This window comes from Protomyctophum bolini (assembly GCF_963924005.1).
Source record: "Protomyctophum bolini genome assembly, chromosome: 8".
Classification (NCBI taxonomy): domain Eukaryota; kingdom Metazoa; phylum Chordata; class Actinopteri; order Myctophiformes; family Myctophidae; genus Protomyctophum; species Protomyctophum bolini.
In genome coordinates, this window is record NC_137869.1 from 10,709,665 (window position 1) to 10,731,499 (window position 21,835).

Below are 21,835 nucleotides of genomic sequence, written 5' to 3' on the forward strand. Positions count from 1 at the left end.
GTTCCAATTACAACCGGGGGATATGGGGCCATTTTCTTTTTAAGCATAAATTAAACACCAGCCGACCTGGTTGAGGTGAAACATCAAGGGGGAAAACTGTAAATCTGCTAGTTAAATTAGAACAGACAGCGCACTAATCAGGGCCAAAGTCTGTCTCTGCCAGACTGCCACTGATTCAAACACAAATCTGTTCTGACAAAGTGATCTAACACACTGTGTGGATGTTGGGGTTGAAACACACGACAGGATTTCGTTTGAGAACATCAGAGAGAAAGGGTTTCACTCAGTGGTTTGTACTGGACCAATAACCTTTTGACTTGGATGGAAACTTTGAACATATAGCAGAAAATGATTGTATATGGATAATGGATATGATCTGGCAGTACCTTTACCATAGGCCCAATTCATGACTGAAGAGCTGAGATTCTGGAACCTTTATTCCACTAAACATCAACTGAACTCTCTTTGTCTGTGTGTCAGTCTGCCTGCCTGTCTTTGTAGTTTCTCTCTCTCTCGTTCTCTTGTTCTCTCTCTCTCTCTCTCTCTCTCTCTCTCTCTCCCTCCCTCCCTCATTCACTCACTATACTCACTTTCTTTCTCTAGCCAAATCTTAGACATTTGGTTTTAATCAACGAACATATTTGGATAGACAGTGAGTGCTTCTGGTGTGTGTGTGTGTGTGTGTGTGTGTGTGTGTGTGTGTGCGTGCGTGCGTGTGCGTGCGTGCGCGTGTATACGTAAATGTGAAGTCTGCTGGAGAGGGTCTTTACGCCACTAATGGTTTATTCAGAAACCTGAGCAGCGTGTTTTATAAAAATACGAAAATGTTCTGTCTGTTGTTAAGATAATGGCCAGCTGTTTGACCTCAGAAAACCTAACCTAACCTGACCCGAGACGTAGCCTACTTCAATGAGAGAGCACTCCACTCTTACCTCTCTCCCTCCCTCTTCTTCTCTCCCTGAATATTCTCAGGTGTAGCCTTGTACTACTATAGTAGGCCTACATGATGTAAGTCAGCCTATATAGGACAGGACAGAAAAACAAAAACTTTTATTGGGGCACGTTCTAGTAGGCCAAACAATGCCATGTAGTATTATTTTGTTTATATGACTCAATTTCCCCTAAACCAAAACTTATATAACTGATTATTTTAACATCTTGTTGCCAACATGGTTTATTTTGTCTATTGGGTTACAGTTTCATATAAACATCTTTCAAGTTCAAAATGGTCCTCTAAACAGATGCCCCGGCCGGCCGGCCTTGCTGCCATTAGTAGCCTAATCCATATTTGGCATAATAGTGACTGACTGACTGACCGACTGACTATGGCTGGCTGCTACATCGACACGTTATAGCTAGAGTCTGTTTCCCATCGTTAAACATCTCTTTAGTTTATTAGTCTGGCCTAATAATCATCACACTCTCTTTATACCGGGCCCGAAAGGGAGGTGCGTTACCAGAATAACAAAACTGTAGTAGAATAATAGCAGTTAATCTAAAGAAACCATTAGCTCATAATATGCTCACTTTATTTCCACCGTTTGGAGTCCAATTATGACACAAGTAATCAGGTTAGGTTTAGGACAAAATTATCCAAATGGAAAATATCCCGTAGGGCGTAGGCTATATGAGACGCAGTAGCCTAGTAGCAGCCTACTACTGTACATTCATAACTAACTGCCAAGTTAGCGGATAGTGCTTCAAGCCAAGCACTGGCTGCTGATGATGATGAGTCGCACGTGCGGTGGTGGGAGTGTCCGCGAGGAGGAGAGCGGGGTTGGGTTCTCCTCCTCATGTGCAGCCGTGGAGGAGATGTCTTCATTCTTCACTTCATCGCGGGTGGGAGAGGAGGTTGATGCACACACAACAAGTCTTTCTGGGGGGGTGGGGATAAAAACACAGTTTGAGACGTTTTTATGTAAAACAAAAACGGATATTTGAGTTATTATCGCTCGTGTTTTTTTTGCTTCCTACATTTGATGTGTCGGTGGTCGTGGTGCGGTGTGATGGGGTCCGTGGTGCTGCTGACACTGTGCGGGGTGCTGGCCGCCGGCTCGGCGCGCAGGACTCCTCCGGAGCAGCAGGACGAGCACGTCCAGGACAGAGTGAGCAGCGCACGGTGCGCGTCCAGGTGTCTCACACTGCACGTGACGCAGCTGACCGCAGCTTTCAAACACATCCAGGTACAGTACAATCAATGTCGTCGCTGTTTTTACTTAACTCTCACTGAAATTGTCATGTGTACCAACTACGAGCTATTTGCCAGAGTGGCAGTCAAGTGTCTGTGAGACCGTCTGTGACAAAGACACTGTTGATCTATCTGTCTGGTGTCTACCTGTCTGTCTGTCTGTCTGTCTGTCTGTCTGTGTCAGTGCCAGTGGTTCTTTGAGGAGGTTCCAGGTGGCCCCCAGCTAAAAATGATGGAGAGCTGGTAACCAAATGGACCCTTACAGATCTTTAACTATAAAACGAAATAGACCCTTATGGGTGTCTTTAAAAAAAGAAGACATTTCTTGGGCTTTTTTCCTTTATTGATAGATGTATATACAGTATAGGTTGGCAGGAAACAGGGAGAGATGGGAAGACCATCGGGGAAGACACACAGCAAAGGTCGCAGGATCGGGACTCGAACCTGCAACACGTTGTCAGGCTAGGTGCCCGGACCGCTAGGCTGGCCTGGACCACATCTGCAATTTACAAGAAACAAATGGATCCTTAGGGGTCTATTTGGTTTCATTTTACACTCTCAAGGATTAAATTATTGTTAATCATCTTCATTACATTACATTCATTTACCAGAATTCTACACATTAACAATTAGAGAAGAATGTAGAAGAATTGTTATTTTTGCCTGTTATAGTTTAGGGTCTGCAAGGCTAAATCTCATCAAATGGTGGTCTGTGGCTCAAATGCAGAATAAATAATGGGCCTTGTCGCCTTGATATGAAAAGTGTTGAAAAACACTGATCTATGTGATGGATTGATGGATGGTGTCACCTTTACACTATCACGATAAAGTGGCTAATCAAACACATGGTTTTATGTAAACCATTAACAATGGGTTAATGGTCAATGAATTACAGAATGAATTGCCAGGCTGGAAGTGTCTCTTCTGTCCTGTCATGTTGTGTCTTGCGTGAGGACATTATGAGGCATTTCGGCAAGTTGCTGTAATAGTTTTGCACAATTGCTCATCTGCACTGTAAACACCCATCTGCGCCGTCGTGGCCTTTGTAGTGTGGAATGTGAGATTAACAGGGACATTAGGACGTTACCGAGGAAGAAAAGCCACTTATCACTAACGGCTTCAGCATGTGCAGTGCGAGCAGTGAGGCTGTGAGCTGTAGTGGGTGGGAAAGTCATTAACCACAGAGTTCAGTCCCGAAGCTGTGTGTGTGTGTGTGTGTGTGTGTGTGTGTGTGTGTGTGTGTGTGTGTGTGCTTGTGTGCAAATACACAAAATGTGTGTCCCCCTCCCTGGTCCATGGCCATAGATCTATGGCCACCTGTGTGTTAGGTAATGAGGGTGCCCCCTGGATGACTTGTAGCAGGGAGGTGTGTGTGTGTGTGTGTGTGTGTGTGTGTGTGTGAGAGAGTGGGAACATTAGGTTTTAGTCTTCATGAAGTGGAGTCCAGTCCAGACAGTATGTTGACCATCAAACAATGGTGGTTTAAAATGAAACCATAACTTTTGTGATGATGTTGTAAGTCCAACATTACATCACCAGCCTTCACCTTGGTTCCGACACTTCCTCATTGGTAACACCGAAGTCCAAGTCAAATATTGAATTATGTTGTTCACCTTCATTGGTCGATTCATTGCGCTAAACAGTAAAAGCCACATTTGTTGAGTTGAATTAACACTGAGTATTTTGCAATGTACGTGCACCTCAGAGGAGGTTTGGGAACATTGAGAAGTTTGTGCTTAGCTATATCTTTGGAAACGGAGACAACATTAATCTCTGAAATTGCGATTGTGAAATCCTGCCGTATCATAGGACAGTTCTCGGTGCCTAGAGAGGAGGCTTGATGGATGACTGTGCGTGTACGTGTACGTGTACGTGTGTCTGTGTGTGTGTGTGTGTGTGTGTGTGTGTGTGTGTGTGAAAGAATGAGAGCATTTTGAAGTACATTTAACCTTTGACGCAATAACCATGGACTTTTTGATAACACTTAAAGCCTCCATGACATCAGCATGAACAAATAGAACTTTGCGCTCGCTCGCTCGCATGCTCACACACACACACACACACACACACACACACACACACACACACACACACACAGAGAGAGAGTACTTTGCTTCCTCCTGTGGCTGTGGGTATGATGTGTTTCTGACTTCATGTGGGTGAACCCAGTGTTTTTGGCTTTTTGTGTTAGTGTGTTTGTATGCGTGCGCGCGCGTGTGTGTGTGTGTGTGTGTGTGTGGGTGTTCTGTGTGTCTGTGGCCAGTGTGTAGCCACTAGATTGTGAGTCACCAGCGATCTATTTACACCTCTCTGCTCCTCTGGGTTTTCCACCACTTTCCCAGCTATGGTGTCATATGTTAATTATAGTCCTTGATGTATCTGCCTGTGCATTTTTGTGTGCACATGAGCGTGCTACTATGTCATATCTGTAGGTTAGTATGTCATATGTGTGCTGTATCTGTATGAGTTTTACACATTTAGACACATTTAGACTGATTTCAATGCCTTGATATTAATGATATATCAATACCATTGCATCGCTGCTTGAGCTAATTTGTTACTGGGTGTCGGTTCAGATTAGATCTGAGCTCATGTATGCAGCTGTCGTGGTGATTTAGTGCAGATGAAAAGGTCACATCACACTTAAATTAAGGCTTTCCTCTACACAGGCTTAAGCCTGATTTATACGAAAATTCCGGCAGGCCATGTATAAGCCAAACGTGTCATGGGTGCGATGCGTTGTGAGCTTGTGAATCTGCTATTTTTGGCACGTGACTCTGTTATATGACAGAGCATAAATGAGGCATTACAACGAGTGCAAGTCTGGAATGAGCTAAAACTATTGACAGCTATGGCGTCTAGTGGCATAGGGGTAAAGATCCCTCTCTCACCACCATGGGCCGGGCGGGCAGGCACTCCAAAGAACACAATTGGCCGTGTTCGCAGTTGGGAATCTGGTTGGGGAGGGCGATCTGTGTCGCTGCACTAACGGCTTCTACAGGTTCGGTGTCTGTTCAGCAGGGAGTGGAACTACATCGCATGTTCCATCGTGTTCCTATCATGTTTCTTCGCAAACGTTACAACCTTTTTACTGTGTAGCACTAGCATGACTATCTCTCATGCAGATAATAGTAAAGGGCTGAGGAGAGGAGTATATTTTGTGTAGTTGTGGTTTGAGCCTGTTGGTTGATAGTCAGAGAGGGCATGGACATGTGTGTTGCCATGCATGCATTTGTGCATGTGTGTGTTCTTGCTCTGCGGTAGGTCATTCTAATCAGGCCTCCACGGGGTCATTCAGCCAACCAGTCACACTCTGACAAAGACCAGAGATAACCAATCACCACGTCAAATTGGACACAGAAAGACACACAGATGACCTGTGGTTAGGTGCAGGTGCAGGACACCATGGCACTTATTAACATTGTAGATTTATTTTTGTATTGAAAGCCTTGATATATTTTTGTATTGAAACGCCTTGATATATTTTTGTATTGAAACATGTGACTTAATGTAATATATGCATAAATTGTAAGACTGAAAAGTATAGTAGGGCTGCAGCTAACATTTATCTTCTTACCGATTATTCTATCAGTTACTTTTTCGCTTAATCGTTTAATGGAGATGCCCGGTTTATGGGTGTATTTATTTATGTAACAGTCAGGTAGAGGGATAGACAGACTTGCAATCCATAACTTTTTACGTCCTATCCGGTATTGAAACCTGGGTCTCCCATGTGAGAGAGAAAGACCAGATTTTTACCAGTCAGCCAAGAGTCCCGCTTGACCAGGGGAGATGGTGTGCTTCAGGCAGCACTTATTGCCAACCAGTAGTTGTCCTACTAAGGTCGACCACCTAAGGTCGACCACCTTGGCTTCAACCACAGCATACGTGCTAGTTACAGTACGTATGTTACGACTCACCGAGTCTAGGACGGTTAAGAAGGCAAGGTGGTAAAATGCCAAAGTTGTTTTATTGCTTATTCAGTGGCGTACAAATGATAGGAACAATATATATAAGTATTCAATATAAATTACGTTCTCTTTTACAAACATAAATGACACACGGAGCAACTAAGGGAAATAATCAAAAGCATACTAAAACTAACCTCTTAAGTTTTAGACACACTAACCTAACAACCGAAAATAAAGTGACAACTGTGCCCTACCATTGCCTACTCTATTCTAATCTAACAAACTGTACAAAAAGCAGGCTTCCGTGGCCAGGTGCTCAGAACATATAGAAGTGACACAATAAACTCATCATAGCAACTCTTGCTATACGGGTGGTGGTATTGTGATACTCCGTGCATTCTCTTGCTGCACGGAGGGCGCGCTGCCTCTAGCCGGCTCCACTCTGGAGTGACTGTTTGGACAGCGGCCCGGAGTGAAGGCTTCAGGACGCCTTTATGCCGTCAGGTGGGCGCAGGTGTAGAAGCTGGTTGGAGGAGCGAGATGCGGAGCGGGCGACCAACAGCGGAGCGGCGGCAATGCTCCCCACCAATGGCTGTGCTGACGGACCTACAGGGCTGGGTTAGGCAACGGGGCTCGCACTGTGCGCACCACGCAGACATATATAGGCCTGCGGCCGTAACAACGTATATTGTATTATACATACCATACAGATGGGTTCAAATAGTATTTTAGTAATCAAAATGAGGTTCTGGATTGCAGCTTTAAAGAGGGCGACATCTAAAAAAAGAAGCTTTTATTGATTTATACGAGTGCTTCTCTCTTTCTCTCTGTCTCTCTTCCCTTCTCCCTTTCTCTTCCTCCGTGCAGCTGCATGACCGCAACGTTATTCGATCAGTTAGAAACGGTAATAAACTTTTAGTTGCGCAGCAGCGTAGGAAAGAGTTTCACCTGAAACCAGAACAAAAGAGTCGGCAGCTGTAAATCATAGCAGCAGGTACCGTAGCTTTGAGCGGCATGGCTTTGGTCTCTGCACTTCATTCCTTCAACTAATACGACGATATGCACTGAAATACGGAGTGTTAATTAAACCGCCAAATGTTTACACTTGTTTTACGCTGTTAAATACATCTGTTAATTCATTCATTGTTTGTAAGTCTGAGAGTGTACAAGCCATTTGTTCACTCTCAGAGTTAACTGCACACTGAGGATTTTCCAGTGTAAGTTGACCACATCAAACATGTAAAGTAATACTCCAGCTCTGGCCGGCTGATGACTTGGTATTTGAAGTATTGTGTTTAGTGCTCTTTGTGTCGTGGCGTGGCTCATTTGCCACGCATGAAAGTCCTCAAGCACTCGAGCGTGTCCGTCAATAAAAGGGAAACCGTCCATAGTCCATATAAACAGACAAGGCAGATGCAATAAAACACCCACTTTGTTGTGATGCATGTTGTTGTTTACAGGATGCGGGGCACCACAAACGGTTACACACACAACCCGTATGTCGCACACGCACGCACGCACGCACGCGCGCACGCACACACACACACACACACACACACACACACACACACACACACACACACACACACACACACACACACACACACACACACACACACACCGGTGTGTCAGCTACTGTCGGGAAAGTCCAGACCCCTGGACTTTCAGGGAAGAGGTTTACAGTATGTGAATCTGTGTGTAAGTTGGTCATACACGTACATACAGTACTGCAGCCACACACGCACAAACACACACGCGTGCGTGCGCACACTTCATAGCCTTGTTTGCCTCTGGTCATCTGTGTGTGATTAGCAGAGTTAATGCCTCATGTTAAATAGACTGAGAAAGTTTCTACTGCATTTCACCACTAACACTGACCACAACACACACGCACGCACACACACACACACACACACACACATGCACAGAAACTAACCATTTTTACGCAGAATTTCTCTCTCACACTTAAGACACTCATTCACACACACACACACACACACACACACACACACACACACACACACACACACACACACACAGCATTTGGCTGAAGTGTGATTTACATCTCCATCTCTAAGAACCACAACCTGGGTTCACTCAAGTGTGTGCAGCTGGCCGTATGCGTGTGTTCCTGAGCATGCGTGTGCAGAGGGTATGTATGTGTTTGTATTTGTAGGTGTATACTGTGTGTATGCGTGTTGTGTTAGTGTGTGTGTGTGTGCTCCTGCCTCTTCTCCAGCAATATCCAGCTTGGTATTCCTATACAGTGATTACTGTGCTATCAGGACCATGTGGAAGTCCTTAGAGAAGTTTTCTTTTCTCTTTTCTTCTTCTTTCAGCAGTGGGTCAGGTCTACTTTTGATGGCTGCCCTCAAAAGACAAAGAGTTACAAAATGTATTAATGAGCACTCTCAGGGTGAGAGAGATCATATATTTCCCATTGGATCCAAAGAATGGAGCCAGAGAATGTTTAAGAGCCCCTACTGATCTGCAACCCAGCCAACGTGGAAAGACTTTTACTAGAAAAATACAGTCTGTTTCTTGTTCGTTATCCTTATCCTTTAAGTCATTCATCACAATCTGGTGAGAATCATCTCTTAAGATATGTCATATACCCGCACAATACTCTATGCTCTTAGTCTTACTGAAAAGGATTGCAAAACTTCAAACTTCTAATACAACTATTTAAGCCAAGATTAATTGTACAGGCTTCCTTCTAGCAATGTAGCATTTGTGATGAAATAATGATGTGTGTGTCTTATGGACACCCACCAGTTAGCGGGAAAACATATTTTGAATAGGTTTCACCATGCAATGAGAGTGAATGAAATGACTACTCAACCTTCTTAGAGAAGAAACAACCTGTAAAGACGATCAATAATATCTTATCAGTTGATAGGAATGAAAATGGCCTCATCAAAGTTGACTGACTATACATGCAATCTCAATTTCAAAGTGGTGTGGCAGAGAGTTACAGCAATCATAGCTATTCTCACGTACAGTAAATGATAATGAATGTCCACTTCTTCATATACAATCATCAGTCAGTGATATCCACCTTTCACCTTCTCTCTGTTTACTTCATCTCCTCTCTTTACAATTACCTCTCTCCCTTGCTCACTCTCTTTCCCAACATATATGTAGCTGTTTTGACCCTCCTCCACCATCACCACCACCACCACACACAGAGGTGCACACACGCACACATGCACGCACGCACGCACGCGCGGACGCAAGCACAGTGTCGCACACATGCATGCATGCACGTATAGGACTGACTGAAACTCCATTCTGACCACCAGTAAAGGGCCGTCTGGCACGCAAACCCATTTAAACTGCCCTGATTGAGACTGACAGCAAATATGCCCCATGAAATTGACGAGGGGTGGAGAGGGGGGTAGTGCAATAGACAGGAGGAGAGATGGAGGCAGAGGGGACAGAAAATAAATGTGTGAAGGAGAGGGAGAGGGTCTGGAGTGAGACAGGGGATGCAGGAACAGAAAGCCAAAATATTACTCCATGAAGCTGTTTTACACACCTGGAGATATTGATCTGGCCTCTGAACGTTCTCCAGCTCTCTGATTGTAACATGTTTATAATCGACCACTCTGTATCCATCTGTCATCACAGCCATTATTTTCACTTTAATGAAAAGTCTGGTTGTAGCGATAGAGTGTCCGTCTGCCAGATTTGTACTTTGTTGTAGGATAGTGTCGCTTGGCAAAATTAGACAATGTGTTGTGATGCGAGCTTTTGGACCAGACTGACTATAAATGTAGCTTTATACATTATAGGCATTATACATAACTCTGGTGGTTTGAATCCCCCTTCGGCTGGCTGATGGACATTTGTATTTGGGAGCGGGATGATGCACTTATACTTCCTGGGAGGGAAGGAGATGGAAAGAGAGAGAAAGTAATGGTCAATCTCCAGAGAAAACCTTAAGCAGTTTGAACAGCGCAGAACACAGTGGAGGTTATGTGATGATGACGAAGGAGATCAATTCAACACACTTGATTGGTGAGAATACTTTAGAGACGAGGTCTTTGTGTTGGTGGGGCCACTGTAAGCGACGCACGTCTGCTCTTTAAGATTTCAGGGCATAGAGACAGTCACAATACAGCCTTTAAAAGAGGTAGGGACCGTGATAAATTACTTCTACAGAGAGATGCCTTTAGGATACACACAACACCCCAAAGGCTAAATGAAGAATTGTTACTTGTATGTTTTTGTTTATTATTGTCTTTCTGGGTACTGTAAGGTTGTATAGTTTTTTTTGAAAGGCGTTTTAATGGCCTATATAAGTCTTATACACTTAACAGTGTTATAAGTGAGTATTATTGGTTCCTGCAAATAATCCATATAGGGATTTGCTTCACCATACAATAAAAAAGTCACAATAAAAAAAAAAGTAAAACAAAAAAGAATATATATAAAAAAATCTCAATTAACAATAAATCGAAAAAACTTTCAGTGAGTGCTGGTTATTTTTGTTGTACTTGTCCAGTATACGAGCCCCACGCGCTTATAGCGCTGCGTCTACATTGCCAAAGAGGAACTGTTTGGAGGAGATAAAGCATATACCATGGAGGAATACAATGGAGAGACAGGGATGAGAGAATAACTCTCTCTGCCGTGACACCAACATAATCCTTCCTCTTCTGCTTTCCTCCCTTCCTTCCATTACCATAGATTTGTTACCGTCTATTCACCCGAGATCTAACCTCCACTTTAATCCTGTTCTCCCTCTCTCTCTCTCTCTCTCTCTCTCTCTCTCTCTCTCTCTCTCTCTCTCTCTCTCTCTCTCTTATCTCTCTCCCCTCTCCCTCTCCTCCCATGTCAGAATTATCCCTGTTACCTGCTAACTGCTGGGATTATGCGCTACTGTTTGGCCCAGAGTGTCAACCCTAGCATGACCTTAGTAACTCAACACACATCAGAATCACACACACTTTCGGTCTTCTTAAAGACACACACACACACACACACACACACACACACACACACACACACACACACACACACACACACACACACACACACACACACACACACACACACACACACCATGATCTCACTGAAAACACAAAGCAACCTTGTTTCAGATGACAATTCAAAAACAGAACAGAATAAAAACACCCATATTTTGGTTTCAATATAAAATTAAGTTGAAGCTGAGAATCAGTCTCAGAGAATCAGGTAGCCTACACAAAAATAAAAATACCATACTTTTGTGGTTGAGAGAGATGGACTGGATGCTGTGTTTTGTCACTCGCCTCTTTAATTTGACGTGTTCAATGGAAGTGACACGTTGCTATGTGTATCACAGGACTGCAGGGAGGGTGCATAATATTCACATATCCACTGTGAGCCAGGCTTTTCTTTGGTTTATCATGGTCACATAGCAACGCTCTCTACAAACTAACCCTAACCCAAACTTACTGTTCTCTTAAACTTGCTGAAACGTCTTCCAACCTTAAAAAGCGCACATCACAGTGTCTCACTGTAAACATTTAGCTGGTTTTGGACTGGCATTTTCCATCTGCACGTCAGCGACGATGGAGCGTCAGCTTTGGAGCGGTAGGGGGCAAAATACAGTGGGATTAACTCCTTAGCTCCACTATCCGTGGCTAAGCTAGCGAAAATAATGACTTTTACATGCTGGATATCACAGTTACAAGGCTTGTTTGGAACAGGAAGCCTTTTCACACACCAAAAGGCCAAGAGAGCAGCAGCTCTGGTCCAGAAATAGACAGTTGGTGCCCATGTTGATTGTCGACAGAGCAGTTGTGCCAATATGCTGGACAAACATCAGTCAGTGCATTCCAAAAATGCATTGGCAGCCACCTTTACATGCATGCATATGTATGTATGCATGTGTATATGCATGTATATATGCATGTATATATATATATATATATGCTTGCAACAATCAATCACACTTTGAATTAAATATAGCTACAGGCATGTTTCAAAGCTGGGAATGCAGGCATGCATTTTCAGAAAGTAAACCACTGGTATCTGCTTTGTCTTAAGCATCACTTACCGGTATTGGACAGTAATGGTTTTATATTAATGCTTTGATATAAGACAACTTGAGAGTGTTCCAGGTGGTCCCCAGCTAAATGATAGAGAGTTGGTAACCGAATGGACCCTTATTAGATCTTTAACTCTTGAGAGCGTCAAATGAAACCAAATGGTTCCAGTACGGGTCCATTTGGTTTCATTTTACGCTCTCAAGAGTTACATTATTGTTTAGTTTTGGAGTCTTGAGAGGCTAAATGTCAAATGGTGACATTTGGTGAATGGTGGTCTGTGGCTCAAATGCTGAGTAAAAGATGGGCTTGATGTGAAAAGGGTTGAAAACCACTGATATAAGATGTTACGCACCAAATTCACCTAAACGGGATGCACACGCTGATTAGACACACCAACGGACTGACATGCGGAAACAATGGTTGGACAGTGCTTGCAGTTAGGGTTAGGTTAGGGTAGGTTGTTGGTCTAGATCAGAGTTCACACACACACACACACACACACACACACACACACACACACACACACACACACACACACACACACACACACACACACACACACACACCATTCTCCCTCACCTGCACCCCTGACCTCTCTAACCCCTAACCCCAGGACCCTTAAACCCTAACCCAACCCTTAAGCCCATTCACAGCAAAACAATGCACTGACTGCTTTAAAGAGAAGGGTTGGAGGTGTGTTGCTTTGTTTAGGCTAAATACAGCTCACTGAGTGAAAGAGTTTAGGACTCATTAAGAGGACTTATCTGACACACACACACACACACACACACACACACACACACACACCAAGCCACGTACAGCACACACACACACACATTCTTGAATGTATACACAATTCACGCACTCAAGCACATCACTCGCTCACCCCCCCCCCCCCCCCCCCCCCCCCCCCACACACACACACACACACACACACACACTCACTCACACACACACACACACACACACACACACACACACACACACACACACACACACACACACACACACACACACACACACACACACTCACTCACACTATTCTAATGGTTGTTTTGATGTAGTATGATATGACATCATGATTGTCCCGGTGTTGACACAGCGTCTTCAGGAGGACTTTAATTGGCTGGATCATCATGAAGTGATGATGTCATATACTGCCTGCCTCCGCCTTCATGCTTTTAACCTGCCTGGTGAGCCACAGAAATGATTTAAAACAGACTTGCTCCATCTCAGGTTTTTCTTTGCCACAAAGTTTCCATTTATCATTTATTTACTCTTTGTTTCATTACATACTGTAAGCATTCCCCTTTCTCCCTCATATGAATTGGAAATAAGCAATATGGCTGTGAGCAGGTGTTCGCTCCAGTGAGCACATTCACAATTTATCTTTCCCTTTTGGCCCGTGGCTCTGTGCTCCAATAGTTAGACAAGCTGATTCTTTCCTGTCCAAACTGTCCAAACAAATGGTTGTGGAAAATGAAAAGCTATCCGTCATGGTATGGTAGGGTGAACAGGTTAACAAAGTATATTATCTAATGTTTCTTAACTACGATGATCCTTAGACAGGGAATGTCGTGCCAAATGTTTGCCTATTATAGTCAAAAACCGGTGTGAGCTTATAGATCGGCAATGTTTGGGAACAGATTTGGTGTAGACAGAAAATATGGTGGGGAGTCTGGGGACCCTCACCCTGGTCAATGAAATATAAGGTTTAAACGGCTTTTTCCATGCATTTACAAACACAGACCATTTGTCTGTTAATAGCTTTATTTTTAGACTTTAGACTCCAATGTCATTGATATATTAATGAATATACCTAATATATAATTGAGTCAATTAAATCATAAAGATGTTTGAATTTAATTTCTAAATTAATCTTTGCATTAAAAGGGCAAGTCTCTGCAAATTGATTTTACTCATCCAGTGCCACAGGTGGATACCAGTTCTGGCCCTCATTGCCACCGAAGTCCATTATTATATAAGTATATTATATTTTTATATTTTTAACGAGGGCGTCACGGGATAAGCGTCCATAGGCGTGATGTGGCACTGAATATAATCCAATGTTTTCCTCAAAAGTCAACAACAAACCATGGTATGCTGTGTAAAATGGTCTGCAGTAATATCAACTGAACCAGTCCTGAGCCATGAGCTAAACTCTAGATTGGGACCCTTTTCTTTGAGTCCCCACTCAAAGTTCTAGCGAATGTGTTAAGGGTTGACTTGAAAGGGTGGAAAACAAAATTATTTATCCTGGGTTTAAAGACCCCTTGTGATTGGAGATGGGGTTCATTTGGTTTTGATATTTCTGGCCCTGTGGTCGTGTGATGACGTGCTACATCTCCGTGGTTAAGGCAGCCATATTTACTGGTGGTCTTGACTCACGAGCCCCGGTCACACACACACACACACACACACACAGTCACACACACACACACACACACACACACACACACACACACACACACACACACACACTAGACACGCTTTCTCAGAGTGACGTGTTGACTGTGGTCTCCGTCTGGTTCGGCAGACACAAACACACAGTGTTGCTCATGTCGTTTTACACCCAGAGCATAGTTATGTAAATAAGAAGGTGGTGTGTGTGTGTGTGTGTGTGTGTGTGTGTGTGTGTGTGTGTGTGTGTGTGTGTGTGTGTGTGTGTGTGTGTGTGTGTGTGTGTGTGTGTGTGTGTGTGTGTGTGTGTGTGTGTGTGTGTGTGATTGTGTGTGTGTGTGTGTGTGTGTGTGTGTGTGTGTGTGTGTGTGTGTGTGTGTGTGTGTGTGTGTGTGTGTGTGTGTGTGTGTGTGTGTGTGTATGTGGGCAGCATGTGTCGGATATGCCACGGTAATATAATGGAGGCATTTGTTCAATGACCTTTCACTGACTGCATATTTCTGTGTGTCTGGTTGTAAAAGGCGCATGTTTGAAGACTGCACTGTCTCTCCCTCTTTAATCTCTCTCTTTCACTCTCCCCAACTTTATCACTCTCTCTATTTCTCTCCCTCATTCTCTTTCATTCTCCTCAACTTTATCACTCTATTTCTCTCCCTGCACTCACTCACTCACTCACTCACTAACTCACTCACTCACTGACTCACTCTTCGTTCTGTCCGTCTTTCTGTCAGGTTTATTTGTTTTTAATAATAGTCCTTACCCGTTCTAATATATGAACATACTAATGTAATGCAATGTAATAGATTACATTATTGATTGGGAGGGAATTGTTAACGGATGATCTTGGGAAGTTGGATTGGCCACAAAAGTAATTTTATTACCAGTAAGACGCCTGGGGGGAGAAGCGTGCACTGGCCATATATTGAGCGTGTCTTGAGTGTACAGGGTTTGATGAGGTCAGATCAACATACACGTATGGAATGTCAGAACAGGTCATCTAAGGGTGGCAGTGGTGGCAGTGTCTTGAGTATACAGGGTTTGATGAAGGCCCAGGTATGGCCTTAATTTTCGGGCCTGTTGAGAACTCTAGTTTTCCACAAGGGGAGGTGAGGTGGAGAAGGCATGTGGAATGTTGCACCGAAAACTGTGACCCATACGTTAATCTGTGTCCCTCCCAACATGCATTTCACTTGTGACTGCGGGATGATGTCGGTGCTAGGAGTTGATTTTGGTGAAAGTGAAGTAAATTATGGTAGTGCAAGCAAATGTTTCGTGCTTGTAAGTAGTGCACAATTAGGCTGGAGGACAGGGCTGTGCGGTGCTAAGTTCCTTGAGGCTGTCCATGCACCGTGGCGTTGTGAGATGGGCCCCTAAGCGAGCAGCAGTCTTGCTCTGTGCTAAGGAAGTGGTTACAGACAGGTTATAGACAGACTTTCCTAGAATTAATAATAACATATGTCCTTTTCCTTCTCTTGCAGAGTGACCAAGTTCTGGTTTGGTGTGAAAACCACAGACGCTGCTCACAGGTAAACACACACAGGCATGCAGGCACGCACGCAGCCACGCACACACACACACACACACACACACACACACACACACACACACACACACACACACACACACACACACACACACACACGCACACACACACACACACACACACACACACACACACACAGGCAGTAGGTGGGCAGTAGATGCTAAGCAGACATGTGTGCAATGCAGTTGCCAGATTTATAACACTAAACACACCCCATGTTAGATGTCCCGTACACCTCCACAGTGTTTAGGCCTGCTGATCATATACAGCTCCAAAACAAATCCACCCCATCATACAGTAAGTAGAGTTTCCTAAATGACGCCTTTTCGATTGTGTCACGTTGTCAATGCATGTGCAAATGGTTACATGACAAGGTGAAGGAACAGGCCCACCACAGACCCCCTTTGCTCATCCATAGGCGGGAGAAACCAAGTTGAGCGTGACGTGACCACGGTTTGGCACAGAGCTCAGTCGTCACATTGTTGAAAACAACTCATTCTAGAGAGGTATATAGCCTGTTTCACTGTAGTAGTTATATATTAGGGCTGCAACTATTGATTACAGTTTCTTAGGAATTAAGTATTGATTACATTTTCAATTTATCAAATAATCGCAAAATGATTGAATGCGAAAGATTTGATTAGTCTGATTGAACACTAAAGCCCTATTTTACACTTCATCGCACACATGAGTTGCACAAGAATAGCAAGCTACAAGCTCACAATGCATCGCACCACAACAGCTTGATTGCCTATTTTTGCTACTTTTGCATTTAAAGAAAGAAAGATCGCCTTTATCAGCATTTATTTTTATTGGCCTAAGCTAAGAATTGTTTATAGACTCCAACTTTTTTTCTTCCTAGTGCTCATAATGCAGAAGTGCAGACATGTAATTCCCAGACCATTAATAAGCAGAAAATAAGCAGGGGGAAAAAATGATGATTGGACAATAAATGGATGTCACCAGTAAGGTACACACATTCAAGAGCATGCATGTGTACACACACACACATGCACATGTACACAGGCGTGCGCAGGCAGCAAACACACTCTTCCCCCCCCCTCTTTTCTTTATGTAATCCCTACCACATGTCTCCAGTAATAGTAAATGTTTTGTTTTTAGTTAAAACGCCCTCACCCCCACCCGTGCCCTGTTCCACCGCTCAACCTCCCCGGAGCAAAAATTAGCCCCTGTTTATTCATTTTACACAGCCTGCCAGCAGACGTCAGTGTGTGTGTGTGTGTGTGAGTGTGTGTGTGTGTGTGTGTGTGTGTGTGTGTGTGTGTGTGTGCATGTGTGCATGTATGTGCATGGAGCATGCACAAAGGCTATGTGTGTCCACACGGTGCGTGTGAATTCATCGTTTAATTGGAGCGGAGTTTCCTTACTGTTTATTTTTAGCAGCCAGTTCTGTCCACTGTTATATGCTCTACGACTTTCTTTCATGTTACAGCTTCTTGCACTGTAAAATCCTGAGTGTTAATTTATTTCTGAGTGTGTACAAATGGTACAAAATGGACCAGTAAAGGCACTATGGGTTCAATTCCTCCTCTAGCTCAGTGCTTCTCAATCTTTTGAGCAACCCCCCCAAAATAATCAATTTTGTACTGGGGACCCCAACCCTGAAGGAGAATTGTAGGAGTTGAAGCATTACATTTTGTTCAACTCTGTTCCATTGTGAAAATAGCCGATCTACATGCTCACATGCCTCGAGGCGCTGTGAGCATGTAGATCTGCTATCTTCACAATTTTTATGATTTAACCATTTGGTCAATGTTATATTTTTCATTTAAAAAGGCCTTACAAATCCTTAAATAGTCACTGTATAAATGTACAAATACCTGTATATATTGGTTGGTTTGTTTACTGTTGAGTGAGAACACAATGTTGCAAATTAAGCAAATCATACCCATACTGTAGTTAAGAACCACCGCTCTACTTGGCCGTGTTCATGAGTGGGAGGCTGGCCTGGGAGGGTGTTCTCTGTCGCTGTAGTCAGTGACTCCTCATGTTCGTCCTTCGCAAGCAAAGATGACCAATTGACTTCACGTCTTGTAGGTGCGAAGATGGCGGATGAGGCCGGTCCGTGCACGGGATGTCCTATTGCAGTGAGGGCATGTGGTGTCTGGGGGCTGGCTAGGTGAGAGGGAGGAACTGGCTCTGGTCTTTCGGAGCTGACGCTTCAGTTTGGCTTCCTGGATGCGGCACTTTTCAGAGTCCTCTACTCCATGTCTGACTGACAGGTCGATTTTGGGTCACCTGTTGAGCAGGGAGGAGAACTGGGACCGCCAAACTAGTGAAAATTGCAGCTCTACAAGCTCACAACACCTCGTGATGCGACGTGTTGTGAGCTTGTAGAGTTGCTATTTTCTCTACTTCTTAAAAGTATTTTTCCCTTCTAATTAATGGATTGTTTTAAATGAGAATTTATCTTTTGAAATTATAATTAAAAACAAAATGTAGGAAACAAAAAAAATAAAGGGGAATTTACCTGCGACCCATATTAATTGGAGTCACCGTTTGAGAACCAGTGGTCTACTCTACAGTCCACCCCCCCCCCCCCAGACATAGGAAGGGATTGGAAATGACTAAATTGGGGAGAAGAGTTGATCAGACAAGAGATCGAGAATGAGATATATGGACAGGTAATTAGAGTGGAGTGGTGGGATACAGAATGACACTGTAAACTGAGAGAGGAGTGTTTTGAGAGAACGCTAAAACATTGTCAGGGCGGAGGGGGTCTTGTATGTTTCTGTGTAGTGTATTTCAGTAGGAAGGGTCATGGAGCTTAACCCAGTTATCTGTGAAACTGACCTTGTATGTCAGATGAACCCTGTCTGTCAGCAGAGAGGGTATGTGTGTGTGGTTGTGTGTGTGTGTGTGTGTGTGTGTGTGTGTGTGTGTGTGTGTGTGTGTGTGTGTGTGTGTGTGTGTGTGTGTGTGTGTGTGTGTGTGTGTGTGTGCGTGCGTGCGTGCGTGCGTGTCTAGAGGTCAATATGTCAAGAACATCCTGCTCCATTAAGCCCTGCCATCCGTACCAGCACCTGACCTCACCACACTACCACACGCACACAGAAACAACCCCACACACACACACACACACACGCATGCACACACCTCACACCTGGCCTCTCTGTCTGCCCACCCGTCCTTTCTCTCTCCTCATTTTCCTCTTGATGTTGTCTGGAGTTGACAGCTTAACCCTTGTGTCGTGTCCCTATTTTGGGCATTTTTTCATATGTAATTTTTGTGTGTGTGTGTGTGTGTGTGTGTGTGTGTGTGTGTGTGTGTGTGTGTGTGTGTGTGTGTGTGTGTGTGTGCGTGTGCATGTGCATGTGTGCGTGTGTGTGTGCAAACACACAGCTCTACAGCAACGACAGTCTGAGCTAAAATCAATACAACATAGATAAAGCTCCAACACTGTGAAAACCACAGCCACTATTAAGATATACATCGGTGCCATCTGGGCACAAGTGGATTTCTCCGTACAACTCCCAGGATTACAGTAGATTACTTATTAAATGGGTGAGAGCGAATTTATCGCTTTCTTGACAGTCAGTGTATAAAGACAAGCAGATGTGTAAACACTGTCTATCTATATGGCAGGCCGAAACGAAGTGCAACAGAGATTTGGTTCAGCAATCGCGTCCGGGTGGCGCAGGGGAAACGGTCCTGCCCACCATCATGGAGATGGGTTTGATTTCTCCACCGTGATGCCCGGATGCTCCAATGAAGCTAATTTGGCTGTTCGCAGGTGGACTGGGAAGACGTCTGGAGCGGGTAATCTCTATCGCCGCTAGTGACTTCTACAGATTGGTTGGGAGAATTGGCAACGACTAAAATGGCGGAGAATAATAAGAACACAATGTTGTTGTTGAAACAATTGATCAACAGTTCAGCAAATTACGACTATATAGAATAGATTGAAGAATGAATGTGTATCCCATGTGTGTGTTATTGCAAATTACCTTCAATGATCTGATTCAGTCTATTCTATCCTATTCTCTAATCATGTGTTGTGGATGTGATATAGCAGAGAATGAAAACCACACATCCATCCAGACTGCATTACTGTGCTGCTAGAGCTCTACCTTATGGCCAGTTAGTGTTAGCAGCAATCACTAAACCTCTCTTTATGGTAATGGCTTCTTCATAAGAAACAGATGACTACAGAGACAGGGAATCATTCCCAGTGGTCGTTGGGAGGGTGAGGGAGAGGCTTTTGTGCTGCAGAATCAGTGTGGAGTGATTTGATACAGACACAGGGAGATACAGAAATAGAAGAGAAGAGAAAGAGAGTTTCCAAGTCCTTGTTTTCAAGGATTTTCTTTTATTTATTGTGACCACAAAGTAAATTTAAGGCCAATTAGTATCATTTACCCCTGTGTTAGGGCCATCAAACTACAGCTGTATGACATTTTCATTCAAGGCTGGACAAGATATTAGAAAAGACAAGTTCCACCCCACAACCCTCGCAAGGAATTAGAGGAAGCTGTGAAAAAACTTGTAATAACTTAATAAATCTTAACAAAATGTGTTAAATGTGTTAGGGACTGCCATTGTATTTTTTAGAATTTTCGTTTTTTGTCATGTCATATGAAAGCAGGGAATCATAGCTTCAAATTGACATATTGGTTGTTCAGTTTCACCCACCAGTTTTGGAGATATGGTTTATAGAGTAATGTCTTGCAGAAAACAGGCTTGAAAAGTTCACTTCTGTGACTGTGGTCTCTAACATTACACCTAGCTACATGTTTAAGCATTTATTTCCTATTTACATGTCGATTTCAGCTCTGACACTTATTTCAGACATGCTCTAGTATGTGAAGAGTCTGCCTGTGCTATTAACTCATTTTGGTGAAAAGCTAAAGGTTGCGTGATGGCAGGCTCTCAGTCAAAGAAAGGGAGAGACGTGGATGGAGAGGTGGTGCTCTGCTGAGGTCTTTCTTATGAACACGCACGCACGCACGCATGCACGCACGCACGCACATACACAGTGAGAGAGAGACACACACACAAACAGGAGTATTAATACGGAGCAGGTGCGTGTCAGTGAAGGTGACAAGTGAGATGTTCCAGTATAGAACAGATCGAGGAACAGAAGTGTATATCTCTCTCTCTCTCTCTGTGCCTCATTCGTCTCTCCTCTCCTCTTTTCTTATCTCCGTGGTCTTCATTCTAATCTCTGTCTTTCTCTCCCCTTCCTCTCAACATTTCCTCTTGCTCTCCCACCTGCAATATTCCTCCCCTCCGTTGCTCCCCCATGTTCTCCTTACTCCCCACGTATCTATTTTATTTTTCCATCTCTACCCCCTCCCCTAACATTTCCATTCCCATTGCTCCATGATCTGTACATCCTCCTCTTCCTATGTATACTTTGCTCTCATTCATTTAATCCGCTCTCCCTCTTCCAGCTGGTGGTTTAGTACTGTCAGGTTGGGGTGCGTTTGATTTACTGTACCACCACACTAGCACGCCAGCACTAACGCGGTGCTGTCGGAACTGCTGGCACGGCTGAACGCAGTGCGTCCCACCGCATTAAATCCAGCCCACCTTGACTTATCATTATAGCCCAGAAGGTCCTGGGCATCTCCCCCTCTCCCTGGTTGTCTAGTTAAAGTCACACAAAATCCAAGGCCGTTTTGGACCGTCGGGTGTATGGGATAGAGAAGGCTTGACATTGGGATATATGGAGAGACTGAGACATGGCCCTCGATTTATGACCTCCGACCACTGAGCCATCCATATTTCTACA

The 21,835-nt window shown here is 43.9% G+C and overlaps 1 protein-coding gene across 2 annotated transcripts in view; it reads left to right on the top strand.

Annotated features, from left to right (window-relative positions):
• Positions 1-1,848: 1,848 nt before the first annotated feature.
• Positions 1,849-21,835, top strand: part of anos1b (anosmin 1b) — a 53,129-nt gene continuing 33,142 nt past the window's right edge. For both annotated transcript variants that reach the window (XR_013964538.1, XM_080770942.1), the window contains exons 1-2: positions 1,849-2,183; positions 16,016-16,063. Coding sequence is in view for 1 of the 2 variants with exons in the window: in XM_080770942.1 (XP_080627068.1) it covers positions 1,980-2,183; positions 16,016-16,063 (252 nt within the window). In the remaining variant the exon portion in view is untranslated. The remainder of the gene's footprint in view (positions 2,184-16,015; positions 16,064-21,835) is intronic.